The sequence below is a fragment of the Leptidea sinapis genome, chromosome Z (assembly GCF_905404315.1).
Source record: "Leptidea sinapis chromosome Z, ilLepSina1.1, whole genome shotgun sequence".
Classification (NCBI taxonomy): domain Eukaryota; kingdom Metazoa; phylum Arthropoda; class Insecta; order Lepidoptera; family Pieridae; genus Leptidea; species Leptidea sinapis.
Window position 1 is genome coordinate 26,586,911 of NC_066312.1, and position 11,775 is coordinate 26,598,685.

At 31.1% G+C, this 11,775-nt stretch overlaps 1 protein-coding gene across 2 annotated transcripts; it reads left to right on the top strand.

Annotated features, from left to right (window-relative positions):
* The first annotated feature begins 2,066 nt into the window (after positions 1-2,066).
* On the top strand, positions 2,067-10,216 carry LOC126978489 (uncharacterized). Of its 2 annotated transcripts, XR_007732628.1 has the most exons (5): positions 2,067-2,219; positions 8,585-8,660; positions 8,732-8,800; positions 9,239-9,793; positions 9,884-10,216. XR_007732628.1 is itself a non-coding variant. In XM_050827321.1 (4 exons), the coding sequence occupies exons 2-4, from the start codon at positions 8,606-8,608 to the stop codon at positions 9,718-9,720; spliced, it is 606 nt and encodes a 201-aa protein (XP_050683278.1). In that variant the 5' UTR covers positions 2,067-2,219; positions 8,585-8,605; the 3' UTR covers positions 9,721-10,216. The 2 variants fall into 2 exon arrangements, 1 of the variants encoding a protein (XP_050683278.1); XM_050827321.1 differs by having other exon boundaries at positions 9,239-10,216.
* The last annotated feature ends 1,559 nt before the right edge of the window (positions 10,217-11,775 follow it).

Here is an 11,775-nt window from a genome sequence, read left to right on the forward strand (position 1 = left end):
ACATTAACCTGACACTGCCTAAAGGATTCTGAAGAGACCGAAATAGTTGGGAATATGGAAATGTTAGCAATAAAGATTTGATTAGAATTAGATGGTTCCTGGCGGTAAAAGTTCATAGTTAACAATGCCAATCCAATGCAATTCAAAACCATACACAAAGTATCACCATATTGAGATATAAACCGGGTTTACAGTGCATGAAACCTAAATAATCTTTGACAATGACCTTTTTCAGAGGCTCTCAGCGTACGTGATCCACTTTCTATCACTAGTTATCAATCTCTTCAAAATGGTTTGGTTTATCACCCACAAATCATTTTTCAAATGGGTCAAAACTAAGTCAATTCCCAGTTCTTCGACTATGTTGTAACTACTGACACGCCAATCTTGCTTCAGTTTTATATTATTATACCAATGTAACAGGGTGACCAGAGCGCATTTAAAACGCTTAAACCAACTTCGTGCCACTATTACGTACACTGTATTAGGTCTGATCTAGATCACGTCTTGCATTACGTTTTTCTATTTTTGTAATAAAATTATAAATATATAATATATCAAATTTCTTCATTGGATTCACTCATTTGGTCAAAAAGAAAAATAGTTGAAAAAAATTACTAAAAAAACACTTTACACACTACTTTGTTTCTATTTTCGAATGGAATTAAATGTCATTGAAAATAGCCAAAACAATTAGTGATGCCTAGGAGATTTTATTACAAGCTTATCCCGACATACTTAAACTGAAAAATACATTTCCCCTATCTTTTAATATAAATACACTTTTATTATTACAATACAAATATAACTTACTAATGATACACGAGTTCTCCTATTATATCTCTTAACATAAATCTGATTTAACAATGCCAACGGAAATTTTCGATAAATGTGATATTATTTCACAAGAAATCTGGAAATCACGTAGGCGACAAGTTGTGGAAATAAAATATTGTGTAGACAGCACAAAAGATAATTTGATGTGGGCAACGAATAGACATTTTCGTAAATAGTAATACCATTCGTGAGTGTTTTCCCTAATCTTGTTACTTAAATGTTTGTTTGTGGGTAAAAAGGGTTTTTGTCTGGGTGCTTTATAATATTTTACAACGAGTTAATATTTGTTCTCTATTTATTTTAATATTGTTTGAATAAATAATCATCTCATTATTAATAATTATTCAGATTATTTTCAAAGTTGAGCCTATTTCTCTAGTCGGGCATGTAACGTCGTAAAGCTGGTATACTTATGAAATGGCAGCTATGCTTATCGTAGCAAAAGTTGTCTGTTTAGATTACTAATTCTAATGGTTATTAATATTATTTATCATATCAGTATCAAAACCAATTACACAACATGCCCAAATATAAACATAACATACAAACATCAAAACACTGGTGTAAATTGTCATTGTAACGAACATTCAAAGAAATGTTACATTTTATCTTTATAGTAACATTCCGAAGTAGATTTGTCCACGCCGACGAAGTAACGGGCACATACCGTTTTTTCTAAAAATTTAAACATTTTTGATTGATAATATAAATGAAGTAGAAATTTCTTAATCTTTCTTATGTCTCAGGAGGAAACGTTTAATATTAGAACTGAAATTGCACATTACCTGAATATTAGTTATTACTCATCGTAAAGGCACGAAATGTATTTTTTATATACTGAACATAGAAATTTTAAATAAATCATTTAGTTCTTTAGCAACTCGAGGAAATGAAAATTAATTAGCTGTTCGCTTCACTGTGGGCTTTTAGAAAGTTTTCTGGTTGAATAGCTGAGCTTACCTGCAGATATGCAATACAAGTTCAAGCGTGAAGGGTGTTATCGGGATGGCTAGGCGGAAGTATACCTTTACAATAAAGGAGTACTGAATAAGAGAGTTAGCATTTAAGTTTACACTGCTGTTTTTAAAGCATCGATATTCAGCAAGGTATTACAAATAGAGCAATGTATTCGTTGTGTAGTACGATTTTCGCACGTTAATGAAGTTTGATATAACATAGTGCTTGGTAGCTCTGCTTCGGTTAAATCAACTCAGTCTTGTTCTGGATTTCACAGGGGTTGAACTGTTGTGAACTACAGTACCGATAATAAACTTCGATACATTGAAGTTTACGAATAATTCATTAGTGATATATCAAAATTCAAATTGTTTGTCGATTCATTTTCAATGATTGGTAATCGATTTGTGTGGTATTATTTTGCGGTGAGTAATTAATTTCAGTTTATAACTTTATTTTTATATTATATTTTGCCCTTAGCGAATAATATAAACACACATTTTCATTTTAAGTTAATAGTTCCGTGAGATATTTTTACAAACATAAAATTTAAATTTATCTTTAATACAATAAAAATAACACTGTTTTACGGTGTTTTCAGGGTGTACCAAAAAAAAAATTAAGTTAAACCTACACCTCCAAAGAGGTAGTATTTATTTTTTTCTTTAACGATTTTATATAGTTATATTCACAAATTCTTAAACTAACTTTGAAAAGCAAAATATTTACAAAATTTGCTACAATATTTTATTAAATATACAAATATATATTTAATCTTGCTTGATTGCTACTGCTTCATTGCTACTTGGAAAACTAATTTCAATGGTTGACATTAGCCCACTAAAATATTATTTGTAATAAGATATATAAGACTTTATTTGGGCTATTTTAATGTCCAGAAAAATATTTATATGTACAACATGAAATATAAAATCAAAGTTACAAAAATATTTCATCTAATACAGAAATTAAGTAATGGTAGGCTTTAATTTATTGGTGTCACGAAGGTTACTCTTTGTTATTTTTATCATTCAAAACTTTTAGTATAGTTCTTTTATATTTTATTTTGACTGTAATATTTTGAAGTTGTTATGATATTTATTGTTTTAATATACCTTCTATTTTAGCTGTTTATTAACTCTTCTATTAACCCATTTGTTGTATTATTATTTTTAACCGACTTCAAAAAAGGTAGACACAGCATCATGACGTACGGTATATTACTATGCGGTCATGCTGCTGACATTGATATAGTGTTTGCATTGCAAAAGAGAGCTGTTCGTGCTATATATCAGCTTGGTTATAGACAGTCTCTCAAAGAAAAATTTAAAGAAATAAATATTATGACTGTTCATTGTCAGTACATTTATGAAAATTTAATATATGTTCACAAAAATCGTCACCTTTTTGCTCTTAATAGTGATTTTCATTATTATAACACTAGAAATAAGGGATTGCTTGTAACTAATTCTAGTAGGCTTCATAAGATACATAATAGCTTTAAGGGTAAATGTATACACTTCTACAATAAAGTCCCAGCCACTGTTCAGGTGTTCATTATGTATAAATAAATTTAAATGTTTTATAAAAAAATGGCTCTGTCGTAAATCCTATTACTCCACTGCTGACTATCTAAATGATCTGACAGCCTGGGACTAGATTGTGATTATTTTATAGCCATAGAAATGACTGTAATATATTGTATATTTTTATTGAAAAGAGCGCAAAAAAATAGCTGAAAAAGAATGCTGGGAGAGTTTCTTGCGCCGCTTCTTCTCTCTCAGAGCGCCATTTGTTTCCGAAGCGGTAGTAGTATCTAGTAGTATAAGAAATGACATCAAAAAGAATTCTAAAGGAATCAATTTTGAGAAACTAAATGCCTTTTATGCCTTTTAAATATAACGCTGTCTTGTACCTATAGTATAGGCTGTGCCTAGTTTTGGGCAAGATAATAATTTCTGTAAAAGTGTAAAAAAAATAATCCAAGCCTTATTATTACACTTCCGACATTTTAGATATTATTATATCTTACAAGTCATTTTTCATTGGGTGGTAAATAATTTTAATTAAAATAAAAAACACACACAGAAAAAGACAATATATGCAGTACTCTTCTTCTAATCCCTGATCTGGTTCACACCAGTATCAACAGGAATCATTTGCCGCGTACACCATAGAAGGGCCCACCTATTTGATCTGGTCCCTGCCGCCTCAGCACTATATGCCATTATTATAATCAACATCTAGATATGTGGCATTGCGTTAAAGTGCGTTTTTCTAATGTATCTTTAGCACGATAGGTTGAACAATTGACTCCTAACACGGTGCCTCAAGTTCAATCCCAGCCCACAACGTGCGTGTGTTCTGAGTTGTCGCATTCAACATAGTATGAACTACTAAAAAGTATGTACGCTCCTTTGTCATCCTCTTCTATGTATGGATTTTTCTAGCACGTTTTAGCAATCTTTGGCACGATCTTCCTTGTACTGTATTCCCTGTACGATACTAAAATATGTTGACCTTAAAAAAAGTACGTAAAACTATTTAAAACATTGGCAACACTCCTATAATTCCTCTGGTGTTACTAGAAAGTCTGAATGGTGGTCATAACTTCAAATCAGGTGACACCATACGCTCGCTTGTCCTCTTCTTCCATAAAAAGAGGTCTTATATCATGGTCATCTAGTATACTAAACTCTAACGTTAAGTAGTAAGCGATCATAAAGTTCAGGTCACTTTCTTCTTCTATTCGAGTTTGCACTACTGGAAAATCATTTTCTTAAGAACTAACAAATTTGGAACTGATACTGCAGGAGAGTATGCATTGTGTCAATCAATTCATTTTTAATCGTCGTACTTCATTCAGAATGAATTCAATTAAACCTCAATCAAAGAGAAAATTACCCATAGCTTCAATTGTTACGCATTGCGTGTTGATAACATTAATTTAATATTGCTTGATGAGTTTGAATGTTTATTGATTATGAGTTGATTGAGGGGCTTAAATTATTATAGACGTTATATTAAAAGTATGTGCTGTACCGCATAAGTAATAATTGTTAATAGCAGTTATGTAACATATTAACCTATGTATGTTAATATGTTACATAAGGTAAATAGGCTGTATGGGTTTCTAATTAATGTTGAGATTTTTCAGCAACATTTAAATCAAAAAGTATTTGTCTCACATATGTCAAGTTAAGGCTATAGTTAGGTACGCAGTAAACCACAGCATAATATTAAAACAAATCATTAAGCCCTTTGGAACTCAGTTTCCCAGAAGGTGGCTAATTAAAAGGAATGCTAAACGCATTTATTAGCTTCATAAGAATTTTAATACATAACAAAAACTTTGAATATGATTTTCACCCTTTTTAACCGACTTCAAAAAAGGATGAGGTTTTCAATCCGTCGGTATTTTTTTTAAATATTTGTCATCTCGGAACTTTCAACTGGGTGAACCGATTTTAATAATTCTTTTTATTTGAAAGCTGGTGCTTCCTGTGTGGTTATTTGGTCCAGATCTAAATATGAAACCTGGAGAAAACCATAAAAGCCTTATTTTTGCTATAAGTATGTGCGCGTATATATGGACGAATATCTCAATAACGCGCCAACCGATTTCAATGATTCTATTTTTAATGGAGAGAATATACTTCAAAGGTAGTTAAGAGTTTGGTTTCGGTTCTGATTATGACAAAGTAACGGAACTCTTCAATTTTAGGAGCAAATTAACTATACTCAGTAGATTATATTCAATGGTCAAGTAATTGTCGTTGTCAAATATAATGATCAATCGAACTCCTTAACAACTCACAGTTACGGTGCGATCTATGGCAGAATTTCTAACTGGCTGTTATCAAATTGCAATGCGCTTACGTTCATTGCTGCATTGCGAAATTTTGTGGGTACATATTTAGACAAATTACTAGGAAGTGTACTACAGATACACTAAAAATAATAAATAAATGAACAAAAAAATAACCGAATAAAAAAAAACGATTCCAAAACAATAGATTTAATATGCATTAAAAATTTCGTATTATTGTACAATATAATTAGTTTTCTCTAATTCTCCATATAATTATTCACGGAATAGTACAAAAATAAGGACTCCGTGTCACCTTGCATAACAGTGTGGCACCGAAACAAGCCGATTAGCGTGTAAATACATAGCCCCACGCACACACTTACACTACTACAAGTCGATAGGCGGCCATAATGAGAATAATTGTCGTCGTCTGTGACAGATCAGTTTGCGTCTCAATAAAATATTTTAACAAATGCCGTCGTGAGTTGTGGAAAAGTGTGAAAACGATAAGTAATATAAGTATTTCTGGCCATATATGATAATTTAAGGGAGAAAAAATTGTGTAACTAGATTCCCCGTAACCGCACACACACTAGCATAACGGTGCTTCACTTGCTAATATCACGGCGCGAAGTCCTTCTTTTTTTACTCGTCCGTGATAATTATATTATTTTTGGGGTCGGTGTCAGCTACGTAAGGTTTGTTACTATTTACATAGTTGTACGTGCGATGCGCTTGTGTCGCACGCGCAATGTGACAAGGCGAGAGCCGAGGGTGGGGCCGCGGCGGGAGGTAAGCGATTCTAAACGTAACAATAATTATAACTAGAATAAGATTAATTAATAAGATTGTATAAAAATACTCAAGTATTTGTTCTTTTTTATTTTTTTAATGTTTGATGAATTGAATCTTATCAATGACCGATGACAATACAATTATTTAAACAGTCTGTTCCACTTTTAGCTTAATATATATGTCTGTTTGTATGTAACGCATTATTTGAATGTGATTTTCGACCCCGTGAAAACCTCGAATTATATTAAATTTTGCACACTGGTCAAGGATTAGTGTCAATATTAATTCCATCCCATTTTCTAATCAAGATCATCAGGATAACCGATTTTTTATGTATATTTTCTAATTATAAGTTTGGTTTAATTTAAAACCGTGTTTTTTAAGTGTTTTTTTACTGTATATTAAATCTTAATTTTTGAGACTGAGACCAATAGAACGAACTTAGACTTCCTTACGTAAAACTTAGCTGAGTGTGATAAACCGCAACCTTGGCTTTAGCATTGGGCGGTCTTAGCGTAAGCTCGGCATAATTTCAGATGACATTTGACTATGAAAACGTAATTAAAGATTACCTTAAGCTTAAACTCAGTTAAGTTTTATATAAGTAAATTCTGAGCAACTATAGATTGATCATCATAGATCTTAGTCTTAGAATCAACCTAATTCATCAACTTCAAATAGTGTAATATACTTATTGCTTTGCGATTTTTTTTTCTCTCAGCAACTTGCAAACAAATGCTATGCCACCAACTAATTTTCATGGATTTTCGTAGGTACGAATTCCAAGTTAAAGAAACGCAAAATCATAATTGTTTCTAAAATAAACATAGAAATTAGGTGAAACCAAAAAAAGAAATGGTAAATAATTCGACTAAATAAACTCACGTAAGTTTAGATACAGTGCGTTTAAGTTTCAATAACGCAATAATAGATACAATATTTTTGAGAAGTTGTTAAATATGCGTCACATGCAAACATAAAAGCGGAGTACAAGGAGTTTCAGATATTTTGCTACAAATTAAGACCAATATTTGAAGAAATTATTTATAGGTTTTTGATAATTATGAATGAACTATGAATTTTAACAAATCGTATCGCAAACACAACGGTTGTGACGGGAAATTCGGCACTCTTCCTACGTGTACAACGCCTGCGACTGGACTGACGACGGGGAGCGCATTACATACCATTTTATATTTGTAAAGTTTTTATTGATGAATTTACCAGGTCGATTTACAAATAATGCCTTAGTAAAAATTTCAAAAATAAAAACTTGTAAGAATTAATCCTATATTAGATATTATTAGAAAAAAGGGGTATTTTAGATAAAAAAAAATCGAGTGAAGTGTTTCTAGTTCTGTATTATATTTATGACTTTACTAGTTCAAAGCTCAAAAGTATCATATCATATATTTTTTTTCTTTTTGATTACTATAAGAAATCTTTTAGTAAACTTTTAAATTGTAGAGCTCTATGTAAGTATTTCACGAAGTAATAGCGCCATTATAATAAAAATATAAATAAAATAATATAAATAATTAAATAGAGCAACTGGAAAACATTTGATTAGGATGAATTCAATTTGACACAACGAGTTAAGGTTTGCGTATAATTTGATAGAGTTATAATTTTAAATTCTATTAAATTCGACATAAATATAAAAATAATAACAATTACATAAATCAAAATTATTTTAAGTTTTGATACACTACATGTAGAAAATAAACGACTAGGGTTGAGGCTTAAACGTATCCTATATATCGTCCATATAAATATTGACTACGAAAATTGTAAAGGGAGGACAAAATTTGCTAATTTTTTTGTCGGTTCTTCTCAGAACAAGGCCTCCTGGTAGTCTCTCGAACTAGTATGAAGAAATTTCATTTTAATTCATTTCATTTCTCCACTGACCGGAATACGAAGCCCTGCTGATGTTTGACTCGCCGACATCTTGTTCCAGAGTTTGCATATCTGAAAATATTTTCTAATTATTATTCATAATTTTAAATAATTTCAATTTTAGCCATAACTTAAGCAAACGCTGCTAGGCTCTGTAATGTATTATTATTTACCTGCAATCTTATATTTAGTGAATATTTATATGAAAAATAAATTAAAATGTATATGTTTGAACTTCAACAAAATTTATGGAAGCAAGTTTCTCAAACCTTTTACCTTTTTCAGATCGTTACGCGTGTGTGAGTTATGGCAAGAAGTTTTGTATTATACGCCTATTTCATTTTCCTCACGTTTTGCCCAGGTAAATGAATTCTTTATAAGTTATTTTCACCTTTTTACTGCCATATATACGGGTATAATTTTTTTTTTCAGGCAGTTCAAGGAAATTGAATGAACTCCGGCACAATAAACGTGACTCAGAACCTCAAAGTGTAGCATTTGGTAAGCAAATATAAAATTTATGAGGAAATATTGAACTCGTTTATAAAGATTTTATTTATTTCAACCCTTCCCTGTTCTGTAATCATATCTTGTAGAATGAGAACTACTACCTCTTGCTCTACAGAGTTAAAGTTTCATGCTGTTTCAGTATATTTTATAATAAACTCGACATTTATTAATATCTAGGTTTAGCTACATGAACTGTTTAACAGTTTTATTAAATAGAAATAGAATAATTAAATAATAAAGACACCCGCTATCAAGTGTTACCATGACATCTCTTGACGACAAATTATGGTAAACCATGCATTTCATTGTGCAACTTAATTATTTGTTATTGCACCTATACTTAGTATACAGTATGAAGAAGTTTATTTATAATCTAAATCAAATAATACACTCTTCATTATGAGTGAGTAAAATGTACATCTTTTACAGATAACACACGAGCCGAGTTTGAATTATATGAAGAATATCCTGCAGATTATCAAAATTATGATGACTATGATATTGATAAGACGTTTGTAAACAGAAGAAATACAAAAGAAAGTCAACGTTTAAAAGCAAAATTGAAGAACAATTACGTCTTCAATACAACGAATGACATTAAAAGTCCATTTATAAAAGATAGTGACTATTCAACAGTCCCTTATGATAATTATTTGGATCGTGATACATTTAAATGGCCCAAATTTGAAGACATCCTTGCCGCAATGGGCCGGATTTATGACTGGAAGAATGATAAATGGATTAAGGTGAAGAAAAAAAAGTGGAACAAAATTATAACAAAGGAAAAAAATGAACATGTAAATTCGAGCTTAGAGATTCACAAGAAACATAATTTTATTTATAGAAGAGTGAAATTGAATAGGCCGAAAAGTAAAAGGAATATAGTGATAGCTATCACTGCAGTCAGATAAATATTTTATAAACGTTGTAACTGGCAGGCAAAGATGGTAATATTTGATAAAGTTAAGGGACCAATCGGATTGGGTAATATTTTCTGGATTAAAAATAATATTACTTTGTTGAATGTTTTGTGAACTAGGACTAATTTAAATTAAAATAGCTTAAACCTTTCAGGTCGATTCGATGTGCTGATTTACATTATTGTATTACCATCATTAGTTAAGAGTGATTAGGACAGGTTATGTAGTATAATTAAGATATTATGTCTATGATATTCTCAATTCACTTTTAATGGTTAAATGTTTATAATATCATATTTTATTTCACAAGTAATAAATACATTTTGCGGTCGTTTAATGTTTATAATTGTAGCCGTGAAAAATAAAGTATAAGTAGATAATCCTAGGGCTGAAAATATTTCATCTTCGAACACTACTAAACTCTTTGCTTTTACATAGAAAAATGGATTTTTCTAAACATATTGCTTAAATAAACCATTGAACAATGTTTATATTGTTATTTTATTACATTTCTCATTATTTGAATTATACCTTAAAGTTATTAGCTAAAAACAAAAAATATCGGGATTAAAATGTATTCCCTTACTCAAAGCTCAATAGGCATTTTCGAACATATTTTATGGAGAGGAGAACACAGGAGTATGCAGATCACCTGATGGTAAATGATCACTGTTACCCACTCACTTTGCACCACCTGAGAAATCCCACGACCGTTGTCTGCATTTTTAATATCGTTGTAACGGCATTTTAAAAGGAACCGTCCTGGAAACACGGCTCATGGAAGTTCGTTCTATAGGAGAATAAGTTTCTTAAAAATGAACTGTATAGTGTACTGTTAGAATTGAGTGATATAGATCAAGTCAATCAGCTCTTCGAAACACTACCCTTGATAAATACGGTGTAAGACAACGACACAATGTCTCTAAGTCATGTCTAAAGCCAAGTGATGCAATCATACAATTAGTAACATATTCTGAAGATTTCAGCATTTCCACTACGTGTTCAAATTATACTTGGGTACACCTAATTAGAAATAACCTGACACCTGCGCCTTGCTGACTGTTAGAGTGTGGGACGGGACGGCTTAATGTTTTGTCTCGCCTTATTGGTGACCCCAGTTTCTTCAACACCAATCTTGCTTAACATTTCAGAAGACCGTAAGATTTTTCAATTGCTCAGACTTTGTATACCGATACTAGATGAGTAAGGATAAGTATAGGGGAAGGGTGAATTTATAATCTCGAGGCTCGTTTAAATAAGGAGGGGCTTAAATTGATGAAGGTTGAAAGATATTATTGATTGGCTTGATAATAATGATATATTTGTGAATTTTCTAATCACGAAGTATGTTCGATTTTGTGTAAAACGGCTTGGACCTAATTTAAATAGTAATTATTATGAAATAAATCTTAACAAAGTTGACAGTACATTCTTTTTAGGTATTATCTCTGGTCACTTTGTTATACTTAGGTAATAGCTGTATATACATAACATAAAGGCAGTAATTATACAGGAAAGGCTTACACGAACTGAAAATAAAGGGATTTCACGAGATTAAACATTTCAGAGCTGTTGGGAAGTGACAGTGTAGCGCCAAATTGATAATCCAGTTTTGTATTCTTGCTCTCGTAAATTAACGTCGTGAAGAACTTTAAAATCTGATTGGGATTTAAATCAGGAAATTTACCAAGTTTTTTATTAACACTGGTAATTAAGTCATAAAGACTGAACCATGGCTAAATAAGTTCAGTTACTTTGTCTATTTTATTATCGTGTGGGATGCTCAAGTTAAACATCGACTGAAAACTGAACAAAATGCATTTGATGTACAGAAAAAAAATACTAAATGTATATTTTTCATGTTGAAGTTTGCGGGTTTTGTCGTTTATTAGAGTAATTTAATGTGTCTTGGAATACACGTAGTTTTGGTACATAAAATAACATAGTTGTCAACCCGTTCCTTGCTTCTGTTGAAATTCTACTAAATCTTTAGTTTAATTATTATTCTACCTACACGTTAATTATATTGCATTTTACCAGTGGGAG

Excerpts from the sequence above, each read along its gene's own strand:
- LOC126978489 (XM_050827321.1), top strand. The coding sequence starts at position 8,606 with ATGGCAAGAAGTTTTGTATTATACGCCTATTTCATTTTCCTCACGTTT. Across the intron at positions 8,661-8,731 it reads TTTCCTCACGTTTTGCCCAG|GCAGTTCAAGGAAATTGAAT; the intron begins GTAAATGAATTC and ends TTTTTTTTTCAG. Across the intron at positions 8,801-9,238 it reads ACCTCAAAGTGTAGCATTTG|ATAACACACGAGCCGAGTTT; the intron begins GTAAGCAAATAT and ends CATCTTTTACAG.